Below are 19864 nucleotides of genomic sequence, written 5' to 3' on the forward strand. Positions count from 1 at the left end.
TCTGATGGAGGAGGGCTGGTGCCTGGACCCCCAGGTCTGAGGGAGGAGGCCTGGTTCCTGGACCCCCAGGTCTGAGGGAGGAGGGCTGAGGCTGAACCTCTGAGTGTGAGGAGGACCCCTCTTCAGCCTGAGTGCTTACTTCTTGGCTGTAGGAAGTACATATCCCTTGATTATGATGGTTCTTCGGGCTGTAAGGCCCCCCTGCAGAGTTGCCACATATGGCACAGGCTGTAGAGAAAGAACATGGGGTCCTATTCAGTCTCTGGTACATTTTCACAGAGAGGCAGTGCTTTGCCTGTGAATTGTCCCCAACCATGTCTCCTCTAGAACCCTGACCACCAGCTGCGTCTTCCCCTTCTTCCCACCCTTCAGCCTACATGTAGTCCACCCTTTCTGGGCTCCCCACATTTCCTGCTTCCTTCGAGAGCCCCTGGAACACCATACCGGATTGAAGACTGGGGGTCCTGCCATGACCTGCGAAGGAAGAAAGGGATTCCACTGTGGAAGATTTGACAAATACCTAATCCAACATGTCTCCATCTCTATCCCAACCCTAAACTGTCCCCACCCCTCCACCAGCCCACCATGCCCCTCCCACTTACAGGCAAGCTGTTCATCTGTGGAGCGTTGTACCCAGCACTCTATGGGATGGACAGACAGAAGGGAAGAGAAATGAGGGATGTGGGGTTTGCCCCAAACTTCCCTTGCCATTAATCCAACTCTGTGGGAAACTGCCCACCCCTCGGCGGTACTTACAGGGTAAGCTGGAATAGGCATGGGTCCCTGTGGGTACAGAGAGGGAAGGAGGTCATGGCTGGAATAATTCTAGGCTGGAAGGGGTTGAGGAGACTCCCTGGGGACCCTGCCAGGCACATGGTCTATGGCCCCTGCTGTATTTTGTGATGACCAGAGCCTCTGTGGCTTTGGGACAACTCCTGGTAAATTCTCTTCTTTGCCCCTGCTCCACAACCTTGTGTTGGCCCCTTCTGGTTCTTGGCCCCTTCCGGTTCCAGGCTCTCATTCACCCCTTGCCTCCCCTTAGCCTAGGATCAGTTTAGAAAGTAGAACTCAGGGGGCAAATGCTGGCCTTGCTACTTCTTTCTAGGCCTGTGATGACCACGGCTCCCTCACCTAGCTCCAGTCACCTGCTTCACATGCCCTACCCTGGAGCAAGTCGGGGTCCTGGGAGTTACCCGAGTTCCTGTCTACCAGACTCTCTGCTGTGGCGGCTCCAAACAGATGATTTCTTCTATCTAGAACCCCTTCCCTCCTCCCCCTTCCCTCTTTCCCCTTCCCCTCCCCCTCCCTCCTTTCCCTGCTCCCCCTTCCCTTTTTCCCCCCTTCCCTCCCCTCCCCCTCCCCCCTTCCCCCTCATCCTCCCCCTCATCCTCTTTCTCATTGTTGTAGGTTTGTTTGTTTAGTTGGTTGGTTTGGTTTTTCAAGACAGGGTTTCTCTGTGTAGCCCTGGCTGTCCTGGAACTCACTCTGTAGACCAGGCTGGCCTGGAACTCAGAAATCCGCCTGCCTCTGCTTCCCGAGTGCTGGGATTAAAGGCGTGTGCCACCACCGCCAGGCTCATCATCCTCATTTCCACTTTCTCTGTTTTCTCCTCTTTTTAATTAACTCCTATTCTGAAAGCTTTTCAAATCAGTCGATCAATTAACCTCTCTGTCTCCCTGGCCCCGCCCCACCATATACATGTATAAACACAGACATCAGTGTCTTGATATGTGGCCCAGGCTGGGCTCCTTGCAGTGAACATTCTACCTCAGCCTCCAGATGTTGGGATTACAGGCCGTAGTTACCGTGGCTGGACTAGACTCCAGCACTCCCCCCGCCCTCGCCCAGCCCCGCCCCTAGACTCCATATTTGGCGTCAGCACTCCCCCGCCCCCGCCCCGCCCCGCCCCCACGATTCTGTGGCTGCAACTTATTCCTTCTCTCCTTCAGGTGATAAACTCATTGTCTTGATTCGTTGACTTGTTGAGGAACAGGCTGATCATTTTTATTTTTAAAATATTTATTTACTAAATTTTCGTGTACGTGCCTAAGTACACACCCGTGACCCCTGTGGGGGTCGGAGGAGGGCTCAGATTCCCCTGGAACTGGACTTAGAGTTATAAGCTTGGGAGCTGGGACCTGGACCTAGATCCTTCTGGTTTATTCAAGACAGGGTCTCACTATTTAGGTCTGGCTGTTCTGGAATCATTATGTAGACAAGGCTGGCATGGAACACACGGAGAACCACCTGCCTCTAGTCCTGCGGCACTGTCATCAAAGGTGTGCTTCACCAGCGCCTGGTGTTGTTTTACCTGCTCTTCACTGCCATCTCGCCAGCCCCCAGGCTGACAGTTTAGACGTTCAGGCTTTTCTTGGTTAGTTGATTGGTATTAAAAGGACTCAGGCACTGTTCCTCACTCTAAGTTGTCTTTCTATACCCGAGGCAGGCGCCAGCCCCTCACTGGGGCATGGAAGGCAGATGCCCCACCTTTAAGTGAGTTTCAGTTTGAGACTTTTGGAAGCAGCGTGCTGGTTTATTGCAATGGGTGTGTGCCAGGGGCTCTTTGCAGGCTGTGTACCTGGGTGTGGACCTTCTAGGACACTGGGACCTATGTTTTCTTGGCATTCAGATCTAACTCTGCTGGCCAATTTCCAAGGCGATTACATCAAATTACACTCTGAACAGCCATACGGTAGCCATGCTAGCTGCCCTGCATGCCTGCCAGCAGGTCACATGGTACTGTCTTATACCTGTTCCATTACAACCTGACAAAGATGCAGTGACCAGGCACCATGGCTTTGTGATTCCTGGGTGACCAATGTGCTAAGCAACCAGTCCTGAATTCATTTGCTAAACTCTTTATTCTTCATCTGATTGTCTTTTCTTATCTTTTTGTTGTTGTTGTTTTGTTTTTCGAGACAGGGTTTTTCTGTGTAGTTCTGGCTGTCCTGGAACTCACTCTGTAGACCAGGCTGGCCTCGAACTCAGAAATCCGCCTGCCTCTGCCTCCCAAGTGCTGGGATTAAAGGCGTGCGCCACCACCGCCCAGCCTTTTCTTATCTTACTTTCTGACTCAGTTTACACACCTCTTCCTCTTCCTGGAAGCCCTTTTTGTCTGCGTCAGATCCTTCCTTTGGATGCTCAGAACACCTTGTTAACCCTTTCCCTGAGACTAACCCTCTGCCTGAGCCCCCTTATCTGGACCCTGACCTTCTCTCTGCCTGTACAACCCCCACCGTGGTCTTGACCATGTCTGTCTGGTCATGTGTCTATCTTTCTGGTGTCTTGGTCACCACAGGATCCCTGGACCCATTCATTAAAGGAACTAGGAGTAGAGTCTGTGGCGACTGTGCAAATAGGTCAAGGAAGAGACATTCCATACCGGATATGCGGCAGGTTGGCCTCCAAGGAAGTTGATTGACTGAAGTTCCAGGTCCCCATCTACTTGCAGGTGGGTGACCATCTGTACGGGCAACCGGTGCCCATACTCGTAGAAGGAATTTCCATTTACCACGACCTGGAGGGCAGAGACAAGGTGTCAGACATCAGCAACCATGGCTGGCAAGAAACTGGGAAAACGGAAATGGGATTGTACTTATTTATTTAGTGTGTATGCATGGACACGTGTGTTCATATATGTCAGCTGTGAGTGCTGGGCCTCAGTACCATCCGTCCGTCTTGGTTTTTGAATCGGGTCTCTCATGGAACCTGGCAGTTGTCAAGTAGGCCAGGCTGGCTGGCTGCCAGCCCCCAGGAGCCTCCTGTCCCTGCCTCTCCTGAACTTGGATGATAAGCAAGGCGTACCACTCCCCGCTCATTATGTGGGTGGTAGGGATGGAACTCAAGCTTACAGCCAGCACTTTCCTGACTGAGCCAGTTCCCCAGCCCTAAGGGATCTTTTTGTTTTGAAGTCCAATGTACTTTGTTGGGTTCTAGGAGTGCCTCACCAGCAGGAATTTGGGGGACTCGGGGACCAGAGGTCAAACTGAAGTACAAAGTCAGCACATGGTAGTAGGTGAGAAAGAAATGAAGACTTCAGTCAGAAAGAACAAAATCAGGCCTGAGGGTTGGTATCGGCACAAAATAACTTGGCTGTAAGGTCTGGCTCTGGCATGGTCCTGGCTATGTGTGACCTCACATAAGTTGCTTTACCTTTCTGAACTTTTATTTAAAATCGTCCATGAAGCCGGGCAGTGGTGGCGCATGCCTTTAATCCCAGCACTTGGGAGGCAGAGGCAGGTGGATTTCTGAGTTCGAGGCCAGCCTGGTCTACAGAGTGAGTTCCAGGACAGCCAGGGCTACACAGAGAAACCCTGTCTCGAAAAAAAAAAAAAAAATCTTCCATGAAATGGGGCTTGCTCATATCTGAGTTTGTTAAGAAGATGGCAACCCGGCCAGGCATGCCTGAGGCTGACGGCAGGCTGGACGCAGCCAGCTGTACTTTATGCCACCAGGTGTCTGATCATTGATCCATGACAGACATGGATCCAGAGCCAGTCCTGTGGGACTGAGGACTTCCTGTGTGCTAAGTGCTGGGTCTGGTGACATCGACGTGCCACTCTCAAGCTGGATGTGGTGTACATGCCTGCAGTTTCAGCACCCAGCAGGCTGAGGCAGGAGACTACCAAAGCCTCAGGACAATTTGGGCAAACAAGTGAAATCTTAAAACTTAAAAAAAAAAAAAAAAAAAAAAGAGGCTGGCAAGATGGCTTTGAAGCTAAAAGCTCTCTCTCCACACTGAACTTGAGTTAGATCCAAGCATCCCCCGTAAAAACTCAGGAGAGCCGGGCCCGCCTTTAATCCCAGCAGTCATGAGGCAGAGGCAGGTAGATCTCTGTGAGTTCAAGGCCAGCCTGTTCTGTATAACGAGTTTCAGGAGAGCTGGGTCTATACGGAGCATATATAAAGAATATAAAGAGAATAGATAAAGAATATAAAAATTAAAAAGAGAGCTCGGGTCGTGGCTTAGTTATAGAGAGGGCATTTTGCATCTGCCTAGTATGCCCAAGGCTGTAGACTTACTTCATCCACCAGGGTAGATGGCAGGAAGGGCAACAGTGAAAGACGGAGGGGGAGGGGCTGCGGGGAGGGAGGGCTGCTGGGTGGGGGCTGCCGGGAGGGAGGGCTGCTGGGGAGGAGGGCTGCCGGGTGGGGGCTGCTGGGGAGGAGGGCTGCCGGGTGGGGGCTGCAGGGAGGGAGAGAGGGAGGGGCCCGGACCTTGTAGTGCTCCGCCATGACCATGAACACCAGCTCAAAGTGTCTGCCCTTCTGGAAAGGCATGCTCTTCTTCTTCTCTTCCTTGCCCCACTGTCCGCTCTGCATCGTGTTGAAGACCACCTTGTCCCAGCCATCAAAGCGGGGATTGAAGTGGAAAGCAACATCCGCCCCCTCGTCCTGCCCCACAGTGAAGTTCACGTGGAACCTGGTGGGATATTGGGGGGGGGGGGGCGTTCAAAGTGCTGCCCGCCTGTGCACGGGGCCTTCAGGAGGGAGCCCCGACTGGGCACCATTGACCCAGCTTAGAGGGAGGGAGGGAGCCTGCGCTCCGTAAGGCAGTCTGGTGGCCACCCTGCCTCTCTTGTCTCCCCAGAGTCTCTTAAATGATCAGGGCAAATCAGACTCCTATCTTTCTTTTATTGTTTTCTTCTGGGGGGGGGGTGATGTAGCCTAGGCTAGCCTCTAACTTGTGATCTTCCTGCCTTAGCCTCCAGAATGTTGGGATTACTGGTGTACATCACTTGAGAGACCAAGAGTCTTTGTCCCCAACCTCTCTGCTACCAGTACTAGGCACAGTTTGGCTAGCAAGGGCTACATAGTGAGACTACCACCTCAGAAACAAAAAATACACACAAAAAAAACCCAAAGTGAAAGGTGATTGAGGTGACACCTGAAGTTGACCTCTGGCCTCCGTACACACACAGATGGACCTGCACACACATATGTGCACACATAACATGTGCACACACATGTATCTGCACACACATGTGTACCCAGCCTTCAAACACAAAGGTGGATGGTGCCTGAGAAAGACATGTGAGGTTAACCTCTGACTCACACACACATGCATGCACACACACATGTACATATGCTCTGGGCACACATGTATACCAAGCCATGGAAAAGCCCAACCCTTTGTAAAATTGCTCCTTTGCACACTGAGACCTGACAATCATCCCATTTCACAGATGGGAAGCCGAGGTGCAGAGATGTTCGGTAGCAATCTGAATCATACAGTGCCTGAGTACCACACACACACAGGGGATAAGGAGAGGTAACCTCAGGGCATGGCTCTGAGCTTGTGATCTGAATTCATTCTCAAATCTGTCACTTCAGGTTAGTTCCAGCCATGGGGCTGCCTCTCCTGACCCTTTCCTGACTTCTCTTGGCCAGTCTTGATATGACCCCTGCAGTCCTTTGTCTACTTTCTAGGTTGGGGTCTCTCTGTTCATTTCTGTCCCCATAGACTATTTGTACCCCACAAGCAACCAGAGGAACCCCGTGAACAATGGAATCCTAGCATGTTTCAAACCTTTGCCTGGGACCAGAGTTAGGGAAGGCGAAGGCCCGTCCCTGGGGGTGAGCGGGGAAGGGGGCTGGGGACTGTCTCACCGTCTCATGTTGTCTTTGGCTATTCCTTGGATGTAAACGGACATTCCGACACTGAGGCCACCTGGGATGGGCCTCTTGTAGGGCAGAGTCTGTAGAGGGAGCCAGTTGAAGAGCCTCAGAGATTGCCTGCCTGTCACAACCCTTTCCTCTCACCCCAAAGACCCCCAGTCCCTTAAGCAGGGGAGATAAAACTTGGGGTAAGAGGCTAAGGCTCAGTAGAAGAATGCTTGCCTAGCATAGCAAAAGGAGAAAAGGAGAAATCGGGGTTTGGGGAAGAGGAGGTGGGCTCAGATGGGCATCTTACCGGATTGTAGGTGGGCTGGTAGCCCGGTGCTGGAACATAGGCCATCTTGAGGGTCTGGGCTGATAGCTTGTCCGGAGAGATTTGTGGGAAGTGGTGGCTGGCTGCAGGTGGCCCTTATACTAGAGGGAGTGGCTGGCAGGGGAGAGAGTTCCTGAGGTCTCTCTGGTGGGGACCTCTAGGGCACGCCCTTGCCTCCTATCTTGGCAGCAAGGATGCTGACTCTCTCAGGGCCCAGACAAGGAGGAAGTATTTCTGGACTTTACCCTAGCAAGGCTTTATCAGGACCATAAAACCCTGCCCTGAGGACTATTGGCAGAGGGACGGTGAATCAGGCGGGCAGGGCAGGGGCTAGGCCTCAGGAATGTCTCAACAGGTGGGCAATAGAAGTAGGATAAACAGCAGGTACCTCCTGACCCCACACGCTACATAACAGGGGCTTAGGGCACACACAGCTGGGCCCACAGGGTATGGGTTCCAGTTCTGCCATTGCCACTTCCGGGCTCTGCAGAGCCATTGTCTCTGCCCATCTATAACATGGAGAAATGGTGGTAACCACATCACACATTTTTTTTTTTCAAGACAGGGTTTCTCTGTGTAGCCCTGGCTGTCCTGGAACTCACTCGGTAGACCAGGCTGGCCTCGAACTCAGAAATCCACCTGCCTCTGCCTCCCAAGTGCTGGGATTAAAGGCGTGCGCCACCACCACCCGGCCACATCATACATTCTTGAAACAAATGCAAGCAGTGGTCAGTCGCACTGGGGACCCAACCCATAACCCCAGCACAGGGAAGGCTGAGGCAGGAGAATGGCTGCAAGTTTGACGTTAACTTAGTTGGTAGAATGCTTTTGTGGCTTGCAAGAAACCCTGGGTTTTATATCCAGCACTACAAAGTATGTTAATGCACGCCTGGACCCAAGTACCCATGACCAACCAGGATGTTCCCGGGTGAGCGAGGTCATCCTCCACTATACAGTGAATTCAAGGCCAGGCTGGACTGCCCGAGATCCTGTCCCCAAACAAATAAAAACCCAACAATAAATGGGGTTTGGGGAAGAGGAGGTGGGCTCAGGTGGGCATCTCACTGGATTGGAGGTGGACTGGTAGCCTGGTGCTGGGGCATAGGCCATCTTGAGACTCTGGGCTGATAGCTTGTCCGGAGAGGTGTGTGACTGCAGGGCCCTTATACTAGAGTAACCCCAGCGTTTGGGAGACAGAGGCAGAATTACTTGCATATTTCAGGGGCAGCCTGGTCTGCAGAGCAAGACTCTGCCTTAAAATAAATAAATATATAAATAAATAAATAAATAAATAAATAAATTGCTGAGCACAGTGGCAAAGACTTTAATCCTAGCATTTGGGAGACAGAGGAGGGCAGAGTTTGAGGCTGTCCTGCTCTGCAAAGTCAGTTTTGGAACAGCCAAAGGTATGTAAAAAAGACCCTGTCTCAGAAAAAGAGAGAAAGAAGAAAAGGGGAAAAGAAAAAGAAAAAAAAAGAAAGAGAAGCTGGGTGGTGATGGCACACGCACCTTTAATCCTTGCACTCAGGAGGCAGAGGCAGGCAGATCTCTCAGTGTGAGGCCAGCCTGCTCTACAGAGTGAGCTCCAGGACAGCCAGGGCTACACTGAGAAACCCTGCCTTGAAAAAAGAAAATAAAAAAATAAATAAATAAAAAGTAAAAAAGCAGAAAAGAGAAGGAGGAAGAAGAGGAGGAAGAGTATTCACAGCAGGACACAGACCCTGTAATCTGAACACTAGGGGGATTGATGCCAGAGGATTGCTTTGAGTTCCAGGACATCTTGGGCCACATAACCATTTCCAAAAATGAAGATGGTGGAGGTAGTGGGACGAGGAGACGCTGCCTCTCCTGGTTGCACAGGCCTGTAATAAACACCAGCTGTTCAGAGGCTGAAGCAGAAGGACCAAAATTTTCAGTGAAAGCAGAAGGATCAGGTATTTATGGCCAGCTTGGATCGATGAGATCCTGTCTTAAAATTAAAAGAAAAATAAAAAGAAAGAAGAGGATCCAGTAATGGGGAGAGAGCTCAGTCAGCAAAGTCTCACACTAATCAGAGGCCTGAGTTCAGCCCAGAGGACAGCTGGGTATGAGCACACACAGGGACTCCCAGCACTGGAAGCGGCAGAGACAGACCGTAGATGCCTGGGGCCTGTTGTCTAATCAGCCTAGCGTAAATTGGAGACTACGTGGAGGGGCTGGAGAGATGGCTCAGCAAGTAGGAGTACTTGTTCTTGCAGAGGACCCACATCGGATGTCTCGCAACCAGATGTAACTGGTTTCCAGCGAATCCTACGCCCTCGTCTGACCTCTGATGGCACCAGTGATATCGAGGTGATGTGCAGCCATTGTGCTGGCTCATTTTATGTCAACTTGACACAAGCTGGTGTCATCTGAGAGTAGGAAACCTTAGCTGGAAAAAGTGTGTCTGTAAGATACAACTGTCAGGCATTTTCTCAATTAGTGACTGATGGGGAGGGCCCAGCCCACGGTGGGCAGGACCACTCCAGGGCTGGTGGTTCCGGGTTCTATAAGAAAGCAGGCTGAGCAAGCCATGGGGAGCCAGTAAGCAGCACCCCTCCATGGCTTCTTCATCACCTCCTGCCTCCAGGTTCCTCCTCTGCTTGAGTTCGGTCCCCGCTGCTTTTGATGACGAATACTGCATATTGCTGTGAGTAAAATAATCCCTTGCCTACATGACTTGCTTTTGGGCATGGTGTTTTGCCAGAGCAGTAAAATCCGTAAGTTAGACATACACGGGACAAAATATTCACACATGCTGGGCAGTGGTGGCACACGCCTTTAATCCCAACACTTGGGAGGCAGAGGCAGGTGGATTTCTGACTTTGAGGCCAGCCTGGTCTATAGAGTGAGTTCCAGGACAGCCAGGGCTACACAGAAAAACCATGACTCAAAAAAAAAAAAAAAAGAAAAAAGAAAAAAAAAGAAAAAAAGAAAACTAAAATAAAAGTCAAGGGCCAGAGAGGTGGCTGAGCAGTTAAGAGCCCTTCTAAAAGGGGTGGGGGTGGAGGAGCTGGAGAGATGGCTCAGTGGTTAAGAGCACTGACTGCTCTTCTAGAGGTCCGAGTTCAATTCCCAGCAACCACATGGTGGCTCACAACCATCTGTAATGAAATCTGATGCCCTCTTCTAGTGTGTCTGAAGATAGCAACAGTGTAGTTACATATAAATAAATAAATAAATAAATCTTAAAAAAAAAAGATCCCTTCTAAAAGACCTGGGTTGAATTCCCAGACCCACATGGTGGCTCACAACCATCTGTACCTTCAGACGCAACAGCCTTTTCTGACCCCTGTGGGTGATACACGCATGTGCTGCATATACTACAGGTTAAAACACCCACCCATAAAATAAGATTTTTTAAAAAACAGACAAGGTTGAGGGGTCCTGAGAAATACCACCAAAGGTTGAGGCACATATGCAGACATTCCGACAAGAACCCAAAGTGCAATTAAAATAGAAATAAAAAGTAAAGGGCGGGCTGGGCTAGATCTCAGAGGTGGATCACTTACCTGGCCTGTGTGGGGTCCCGGGATCCGGCCCCACCAACACAAGGAAGGAGGGAGCAAGTGGCTCACCGAGTTAATAAGCGACCATCACAGGACTCAGTATTCAACATACAGAAAGCACTAAGTAAATGTTTGACCTCTTACGTTCATTCCAAGCATAAATCCAGATCATTCATGGATAAGAAAACAAACACACAGGAAAAAAAAAAAAAAAGCAGCTGGCCAGATGTGGTGCCGCACGTTTGTAAATAGGACTCCAGGGTCATTTTCAGCTACACAGTGAGTTCCAGGCCAGACTTGTCTACATGAGACTGTACCTTAAAATAAAATTACAAGGGGGAGTTGGGGAGGAGCAGCTAGGTGGCTTAACAGGTAAAGAAACACTTTACGGGTGGTGGTGGCTCACGCCTTTAATCCCAGCACTTGGGAGGCTGAGGCAGGCGGATTTCTAAGTTCGAGCCGAGCCTGGTCTACAGAGGGAGTTCCAGGACAGCCAGGGCTACACAGAGAAACCCTGTCTGGAAAAAACCAAAACCAAAAAAAGAAAGACACTTGTCACCAACCCAAGGACCCATGTGGTGGTAGAAAAAGAACCAACTTCCTCCCAAATACACACACACTAATAAGTAACAAAAATCAGCATATCTGGAAAGGGGCCGTACAGATGGCAAAGGGGTTAAGAGCACTTAACTGCTCTTGCAAGGAAAGAAAGAAAGGAGGAAGAAATGAACTGATTGACTCAGGGTTGGTAGCCATGTAGTCAGCCCAACTCCACGGCCCTACGGTGCCGTGCGGTGACACAGCTCACACAACGGCAGGCACAGGGAACAGGTGTCCCTTTCAGCCTTCGGCCAATTCAGTTCCTTACACACTTCCTCTTGGCCCAGATTTGCCTGCCTCCCCGCCTTCCCAGCTGCTGTCCCTGGAGCCAGTGCTTCTGAGCTCCCACCCACTGCAGTAAAGACACCACGCTGTATTCAAACTTTATTGTTCACAGTGAAGATAAGGCCCCGGGAACTGAAGAACTAAGTTATAAACTTATACACTGGGAGACCACATGGGAGGAGGCACCGAGGGGACCAGCCTGGCTCCAGGGAGTCTCCCGCTCTCAGGATCAGGAAGGCACTCAGAGCTTGGAGAAGGTGATGTCTTTTGTGTCCATCTTCTCCATGGCTGCCTGGACGGACTTGATAATGTCCTGGGTCTGCAGCATGCTCATGTTCCAGGTGGCCTGGATCCAGGGTGTGGGAAAGACCAGCAGGCACCAATCAGAGGTGCACGCATGTGCATGCGCAGATTCTCCCCTCGCCGCAAGCCCACAGCTGATCACCCTGGAGCAGGGTGGACCGTGATTGGTGTAGGCAGGACCTTACCATGTAGTCAAGGCTCTCATCCACAGAATGGTCTCGAGAGTAGAGCAGATTGATTTTTGACCCCTGCACAGCCACAGGGCTCTTGCTGGAAATTTCGGAGGCCAGGGCAAAGGCTGCATTCAGCATGACGTCCTTATCTGGGAATACGCGGCTGCCAGGGAAGGATTAGGTGAGGGGGACACCCTCCCCCTGCCCTGTGGATGACCAGGTAGCCTCCCAGAGAAAATGGGAAACCTCAACCACACCATGGGGCTCAGAGGAAGAAACAGGCACTCCGGCAAGGCCTATCTGGGCTCTGGAGTGAGGATACAGGGGATCATAGAGCCCCAACCTGGCCTGGATGGCCCTGTGTACTTCCCTGCCATCAGCCAGCCAATCAGGGCCCTACCTGACCAGCCCACTGAACAGGGCCTCGTCAGCCATCATCTTGCGGGCGGTGAAGGTTAGCTCGTTAACCAGGCTACAGAATGGGGAGAGATCAGAAGAGCCGGTCATCCTGGGGCTGGGAGGGGCTGGGCTGACCCCTCCTCCCCGGCCACCCCTCTCACCTCTGGTTCCCGATGATCTTGGGCAGTCGCTGCAGGGTTCCTACATCAGCAGCCAGGCCCACATCTACCTCCTGAAGAGGAACACTTATCAGTGCTTCCCACGCAAACTTGAGGTGTCACACCTTGCCGGGGGCTTCGCCACCCTCCAGCTCAGACAACCTCAAGATGCGCCGGCCACCGGGCCTTCTAGCTTGCTCACAAGGCCTTTTCCAGAACCCTGGGCGCCACTCCATCCCGGCGACCCTCTCCAGCATAGCTGGCAGCAGTCCCAGCTCTGTTTCTCTGTTCCGACCACGAGCTCCTTCATGGGAGTGCCCATGATGGCTTCCTGTACAAATGAGCCTACATCCCCCTTTTGGTGCCGGGCAGAGGCGGCTCAGAGCTTTTTCTCCCTCATGCCCACCTTTCTGACCGGGTCTCACTATGTAGCGCAGGTTGGGTTGTGTGGTGGTTAGAGCTTACACACCAAACAGTATCTAGAGACCAGCCTCTGCGGGCCTCTGAGGTACTATCTTGTCTGCATTCCTTGATGTGGGATAGAGAGGCTGGAGCACCAGCCTTCACTGATCTCTTCAGAGTGATGTGACCAGGTGCTTCAAGGTCCTGTTGCCTTGACTCTGAACACTTCCTCCTCATGATAGACTGGACCTTGAACTCTGGGCTACAATAAACCCCTTCTCTGATAAGTTGCTTTTCCAAGTATTTTATCATGGTGACAGGAAAAAAAGATCATAACGTTCACCACTCACACAATAGCCCCAGCTGCCTTAGCCTCTCCGGTACTGAGACTACAAGCTGGGCCTCTCCTTGTCTGCCTTGATCTGGAGGTATTTTGGTTCTGACGAACTTCCTTCCAGGAAGCCTTCGGAACCAGCTGCCTTGGCCTGCACCATCTCTGTTCCACTCTAGCCTGGGGTTGCCTATCATGAGAGGGGTTCCAGAAGGCAAGAGCTCAGGAGATATCTCACCTTGACCTGGAAGAAAGCATCCTGGGCGCAGTAGCGGATGTCACAGGCAGAAATGAGGTCCACACCTGAGAGGAAAAGGCCAGGGGCCATAAATAATGACAGGTCCTCTCAACACACGGGACCAAGTAACAGCTGAGCTGAGCTACCTGCAGGCATGGGGAGGGTGGCAGCCTCACCACTAGTTGGCACCCAAGTGGTGGCCACTGGCTACAGACTTACCTGCTCCAATGCAGCCTCCGTGGATGGCAGCAATCACTGGCTTGGGGCACTAGAATAGAGAAGGAGAGTTGTCGTCAAAGCTGGCAGAGGAGGGGTTGGCAGAAGGGATGCCACCCAGCTCTAAGAGTCACCTTCTCAATGGCAGTGAAGGTCTTCTGGTATCGGCTGATGAGGTCACGGAGGTACCAGGCGATGCGGGCCGCATCGTCTCCTGAGGGCTGCATGAAGTCTGTTGCCAAGTCCATGAGGTCTATGCCTGGTGAGAAGGGGATGAAAGAGCTCGCATGGCCGCACTCACTAACCCAGCCAGGGCTCAGAGCCCAGGAGCTGCATATCCAAAAGAACATCACCACAGCAGAGAAAGGAACTCACGGAGGTCAGGGGGATCAGGGATTTCCTGTCGGGCACCAAATATATATATTGTTTTGCTTAAGACAAGGTTTCTCTGTGCAGCCCAGGCTCACCTCAATCTACAGAGTCTCCAGCCTCAGCTTCCGCAAGGCTGGGAATGTTGGCATTCCCAAGACCAGCTATAGACTTTTCAATCCGACATACTCCATCAATGGGAAGCTATTCCCACACTTAGTTAGCTGGGGGGGGGAGCCTGTGAGCCCTTGTCTCCTAACCCATGCAGAATAAATGTAAAAGTCTCAGCTGGTGTGTAGCCGTGGCTGAACACTTGCCTAGAATTCACCAAGTGAACTGGAGGGCATGGCTCTGTTTGCTTAGAATTCACGAGAATGAAGAGCTAGCGGGTGCGGCTCAGTGGTGGAGCACTTGGCTAGAAGCCACCACGGAGGGGCCCGTGGTGGCACTTGCCTAGAATGCAGAAGCCCTGTATTCAAAGAACACATTGAGGTGCATCTTCAATGTGTTAAAAAAACAAACAAACAACCCAAATAAAAACAAACAGGAAGCCCGGCTTGGTGTTCCAAGCCTTTAATCCCAGCACTCAGGAGGCAAAGGCAGGTGGATGTCTGTGTGTTTGAGGCCAGCCTGGTCTACAGAACAAGTTCCAGGACAGCCAGGGCTACACAGAGAAACCTAGGCTTGAAAAACCAATAATAACAACAACAACAACAACAACAATAATAATAACACAATCCCAAGGCTAAAAAGATGGGTCAGCAGTTAAAAAGCACTGGCTGCTCTTTCAGGGGATCTGGGTTCAAATTCCAGTACCCACATAGCAGCTCACAAGTGTCTGTAACTTCAGTTCCAGGGGATCTGACACCCTCACATAGACATACATGTAGTCAACTCACCAATGTACATAAAAAAATAAATAAATTATTAAAAAAAGAAAGAAAGAAAGAAAGAAAGAAAGAAAGACACAGGACATCAACCTTAGGCTGGTGCCTTCATCCATGTGCATGCACATGCAAGTGTACTCACACCCATGTGCAAACATATAAAACATCGAAAGAATAAACAAGAGACAGGCAGGTCAAGGCAGGAGGATCTAGAAAGTCAAGGCCAGCCTGGTCTACATTGAGGCCTCATCATGAAGAAGCAACTAGAAATCTGAAGACTGCAAACAAAACACCTGAGCAAAAAAAAAAATCACTGGGTGGGGCCTGGAGAGATGGCTCAGGGGTGAAGAGCACCAGTTGCTCTTCTAGAGGATCCGGGTTCGATTCCCAGCACCCACAGACACAATTGTCTAGAACTCCAGGTCCAAAGGATCTGACACTGTCACACAGGCACAGAAAACACCAATGCACATAAAATGTTAAATAAAAAATCAATGGGCGGCTTTCAAAGCAGAACAGAGATTCAGGAAACAAGCCATGCCAATAAATGGAGAAGGGGGTCAGGGGTCAACGAGGAGAAAGGGCGGTGGGGTAACTTCCACGTGTGGGGTGTAGGCAGAAGCCAGCGCTGTGTGCATGTGGCACACTTGGCCGACCCCCCTGTAGGCTCTGAGAGGTCCAGAGTCTCATTCAAGGTTACAGATCCACTGTGGTAATGCAACTTCAGGATCCCGTCAGGTTCTGTTGAGCTAATTTCTATATTTGAATTTGTGGTGGGGAGGGAATTCTGGGCTTCGTGCCAACCACTGAGTACACACACATGTGAATGTTTTAAATTAGACTTAAAAAAAAAAAAAAAAAAAAGTCGGGCAGTGGTGGCGCAAGCATTTAATCCCAGCACTTGGGAGGCAGAGGCAGACAGACCTCTGAGTTCGAGGCCAGCCTGGTCTACAGATCGAGTTCCAAGATAGCCAAGGCTACACAGAGAAACCCTGTTTCAGAAAACAAAACAAACAAAAACCCACTGAGGGCTAATGAGATGGTTCAACAGTCGGGAGCCCGTATGCTCTTAACAGCAGACAGGGTTTGAGTCCCGGCAACCACATGAAATTGATCACAACCCATCTGTTATACCTGCCCCAGGGGACCTGACCTCTGTGACTTCCGTGGGCATCTGCACTCACATATATAGAGATGGCCAAATGGCTACAGACACATAGTTCAAAATAATAAATCTTAAAAAAAATAAATAAAAACAAATCAAAACTCTAATTGAGAACCACTGTGGAGCCAGCAAGATAAAAGGTGTTTGAAGGCTTGCAGCCAAGCAGGGTCAGTGTCCAGCTGAGCCTGATCATGGAGAAGAGACTCAGCTCCCAAAAGTTGTCATCTGACTTTTGGACATGCGTACATGCACATGCACGCAAAACAAAAATACTTTTTCTCCTTTTGGTTTTTCTAGACAGGATTTCTCTCTGTAGCCCTGGCTGTCCTGGATCTGGCTCTGTAGTCCAGGGTGGCCTTGAACTCACAGAGATCTACTTGCCTCTGCCTCTCCAATGCTGGGATTAAAGGTACGTGTCACCAGCCCAGTATTTTTGTTTCCTTCTAAGAACAAAAGGAGGTTGGAGAGATGGCTCAGTGGTTAAGAGCACCGATTGCTCCTCCAGAGGTACCGAGTTCAATTCGCGGCAACCACATGGTGGCTCACAGCCATCTGTAGTGAGATCTGATGCCCTCTTCTGGTGTGTCTGAGGAGAGTGATGGTGTATTCATACACATAAAATAAATAAATCTTTAAAAAAAGAAAAAAAAAAGCTGAGGCAGGAGGATTACTTCAACTTCTAGAGTACCAGCCTAGTCTAAATAGGGAGAAAAAATGCAAGAAGCAAGGGTAAGTGAACAAAATCAGCAAAGAAAAATAGCAGTAGCTGGGCAGTGGTGGTGCATGCCTTTAATCCCAGCACTTGAGAGGCAGAGGCAGGTGGATTTCTGAGTTAGAGGCCAGCCTGGTCTACAGAGTGAGTTCCAGGACAGCCAGTGCTATACAGAGAAACCCTGTCTCGAGAAAAAAAAAAAAAGAAATAAAGAAAGAAAAGAAAAGAAAACTAGCAGCATTTCTGTACCACCAAGGGGAGGGGCGCCCGCAGGAAGAAACGGTACCTGCCGTGAACATCCTTCCTGCACCAGAGACTACAACAGCCCGACAGTCGGAGTCTTTGGATATCTTTTGAAAGCATTCCACCAACTCGCTGCAGAGGCACAAGAAGTAAAGGGTTATATCTGAAATGGGGAGCCTCTGTCCCTGCCCACCTCTGCCTCCTCGAGCAGAGCTTGTGGGTTTGCAGGCCAGACCTCCAGAAAGCCCTGTTCATGGCATTCCTCTTCTCTGGCCGGTTTAGCTGTACATGGAGAACATGCTTCTGGGCAGATGTTACTTGAATAGACTCATAGTTGTGGTCTGAGAGTTCCTCGGGGGCTCTTTTGGAGGCCTCTTGTGCAGAGCTCAGAGATCGAAGGCTGACGTTGAAGTACAGCTGGCTGGTACCTCTCAGCTCTGTGGAGAGAAAAGGGAGCCTAGAATGGGGACACGTTAACAGAATACGCTAATAACTACCACAAAAGCTCCTTAGAGACACTGGCATAATCAGACAGCTTTTAAGATTAGGGTATGCAAGCCAGGAGGTGGCTTTTATCCCAGCATTTGGGAGGCAGAGGCAGTCTGAGTTTGAGGCCAGCCTGGTCTGCAGAGAGAGTTCTAGGATGCCCAGGACTACGCAGTGAAATCCTATCTCAAAAAAAAAAAAAAAAAAAAACAAACCAAAACCAAATCAGAAAGGACTAGGGTGTTGCTTATGAAGGGTTTCAGTCTGAGACTACGTTAGACCCTCCCTTGTTTGTGGAGATGTCCCAAGCTTCGAGACAGAGAATTCAGGTTGGAAGACAGACCTAAAAAATTATAATTTCATTAAACTACACAGAGACTCCTGAGTTTCAAGTGACCCGGGCAGACTTCCCTTCTTCTAACAAGACGACACCACAACGAGCCTCTCCCACGGATTAAGGGGTAACTCACGCTGCGTCAGCAGGCCGCGGAGTGTGCTGGAAACTGTCATCACCGTAGCCATCTCTGCAGCTCTGGAGCCGTGCGACCTACCGCGGGAGAAAAACACAGGGGGCGGGCACAAACGTTCGCCATGCCGGTCAAGGGCAACGAAGCCACCGCAGCCACCGCCCTTTAGCAGCGAGGCCCTACCTAGTTTGCCATCTTTACTAAGGGCAAACGAAAATAGCACTCCCTCACGTCTCATGTGCTCAGGACGTTGCTTTAAACCTTTGGCCCAGTGGGAAGCTGGCCTGAGAAAATATTTCACAGTGCTGTTGGAAAACTGTGTATAAAGTTCATCACAACGCTGTATTTGGAACAACAAAAATGCAGGCAACCGAAATAGCCAAGGACGTAATGGCGGCAGCTTAGCAATCTCCAGTTCTTGCCAGGATGTGGTGACAAAAAAGTTGCTAGGATACAGACTGACCGGAGTTAAGCAGTTTTTATTCTCTTACCGCCAGAAGGAGGTACTTAAGAAGTTGGCTCCTGGACCAGGGAAGTTACTGATTCAAGATTACTGGACATTTAGAAGTGCGTAGGCAGGAGTAAATGGCTCTAACACCCACTCTCCTTTGGTTTGTGGTAAGAGGGGACTGAGGCGGCATAGACAAACATCCCTAGCCTCTTCCCCCTTTTTTTTTTGTAAGGTCTCTATAAAACCCCCTGGCTGGCCTGGAACTTGCAAGGATCCTCCTCCTTCTGCCTCCTGAGAAGGGGTATGTGGTACCTCATACCCTTAATCCTAGCAGAGGCAGGTGGCAGATCTCTGAGAGTTCGAGACAAGCCTCTTCTACATAGCAAGTCCCAGGACTATACAGAAGAGACCCTGCCTCAAAAAGTAAATACAAATTAAAAATAAAATATATTCTGTTTGTTTTTAGACAGGGTTTCTGTATAGCTCTGACTATCATGGAACTCTGCAGACCAGACTGGCCTCGATTTTATAGAGATCTGTCTACGTCTGCCTCCCCAGTGCTGGTATTAAAGGCATGTGCCACCACCACCTGGCAAAAGGCTATATTTTAAAAACAGACATAAAAAAAAAAAAGCCTGAGAAAGTATTACCCAAGAGCATAAAATACCGTCTAAGTGTGCTCCTCAGGGAGATGTTTACCAAGAGGGTGAACAGATGTCTCTGGGCTAGTGGGACAATAGAGGCTGTCTGCTACCCAGACTTACAGCTGAGATTGGCAGGTTATTTTCTCCCCCACAAGAGACAGATACCAGGAGTAATGTTTCATCCTCTATTCATTGGAAAACTGAAAATCCTATGCAGATACCAAAATGTGAGCGGAAAGGACATCCTAATTTCAAACAGTTTAGGGAGGTGATTGTTGCCTCTTATCATTGACAAGGCTGGAGTGTTAGGTCCAAGAGACCCTGGGACAAATGGCTGTGATGCTATTAGCAAACCAGAGCGCCTGCTGGCTCAGTCCACACCAGTGTGGCTCACCTCCTCTCACCCTAGCCCCTACCCTAAACTCCGGCTCCTCAACGTCCGCCTAGTATTCCTGTATAACTGCCATTTTGGCCATGTACGCTTTTTGCCCTCTTCTCTTGTGACTCCCTACTGGGCATGTTCAGTCTATCGCTTTCTCTCCCTGCTGCTCTGGACCCTTCCAGATGACTCTGGCCGTACCCCCCACACACACAAAACATCAACCGTAACTTGGAGTGGTCATGTCCTCAGTTTATTCAGTAAGATGTACATCATTTAACTGGTATTGGAAAATAACTGTGGATGATATACATGGAATATACACATCTACTGGTCAAATTGCCAACAGAAAATGGATAGTAGATAAACCTGACTCCAGATGCTGAAACGCCAGCCAGGCTCTCCAGGACATTGTCACCACTGTCACTTGAGTGGCCTGCTCCCACTTCTCCCTCTAGGACATCATTTTTTGTTTTTCCGAGACAGGGTTTCTCTGTG

The 19864-nt window shown here is 50.3% G+C and overlaps 2 protein-coding genes across 4 annotated transcripts in view; both read right to left on the minus strand.

The window, feature by feature from the left end:
• Lgals4 (galectin 4) overlaps positions 1-6988 on the minus strand; it is a 7670-nt gene extending 682 nt beyond the window's left edge. Inside the window, exons 1-8 of one of the 3 annotated variants that reach the window (XM_028786232.1) lie at positions 6914-6988; positions 6610-6698; positions 5218-5422; positions 3383-3517; positions 757-783; positions 603-641; positions 445-474; positions 140-228 (exon numbers count right to left, since the gene is read on the minus strand). In XM_028786232.1, coding sequence (XP_028642065.1) covers positions 140-228; positions 445-474; positions 603-641; positions 757-783; positions 3383-3517; positions 5218-5422; positions 6610-6698; positions 6914-6958 — 659 coding nt within the window. In that variant the 5' untranslated portion in view covers positions 6959-6988. Of the gene's footprint in view, positions 1-139; positions 229-444; positions 475-602; positions 642-756; positions 798-3382; positions 3518-5217; positions 5423-6609; positions 6699-6913 lie in introns of all 3 variants that reach the window. The other 2 variants (XM_028786233.1, XM_028786234.1) reach the window with 2 other exon arrangements.
• A 4441-nt stretch (positions 6989-11429) lies between these two features.
• On the minus strand, positions 11430-18008 carry Ech1 (enoyl-CoA hydratase 1). The gene is made up of 10 exons (XM_028786214.1): positions 17896-18008; positions 17175-17376; positions 16983-17071; positions 13698-13822; positions 13567-13615; positions 13348-13412; positions 12380-12450; positions 12220-12291; positions 11832-11982; positions 11430-11689 (listed from the first exon to the last, which is right to left on the minus strand). Exons 1-10 carry the CDS (start codon positions 17945-17947, stop codon positions 11585-11587), a joined length of 981 nt encoding a protein of 326 aa, XP_028642047.1. The 5' UTR covers positions 17948-18008; the 3' UTR covers positions 11430-11584.
• Positions 18009-19864: the final 1856 nt, after the last annotated feature.

Source organism: Grammomys surdaster, unplaced genomic scaffold (assembly GCF_004785775.1).
Source record: "Grammomys surdaster isolate TR1022 unplaced genomic scaffold, NIH_TR_1.0 125430, whole genome shotgun sequence".
NCBI lineage: Eukaryota > Metazoa > Chordata > Mammalia > Rodentia > Muridae > Grammomys > Grammomys surdaster.

What these genes read in the sequence shown, in the direction of transcription:
- Ech1 (XM_028786214.1), bottom strand. Translation starts at nt 17,947, where the DNA reads ATGGCTACGGTGATGACAGTTTCCAGCACACTCCGCGGCCTGCTGACG. An exon ending in ATGAACAGGGCTTTCTGGAG is followed by an intron (nt 17,072 to 17,174) that starts GTCTGGCCTGCA and finishes GTGCCTCTGCAG; the next exon opens with CGAGTTGGTGGAATGCTTTC. An exon ending in CTGTTCAGTGGGCTGGTCAG is followed by an intron (nt 11,983 to 12,219) that starts GTAGGGCCCTGA and finishes CTTCCCTGGCAG; the next exon opens with CCGCGTATTCCCAGATAAGG.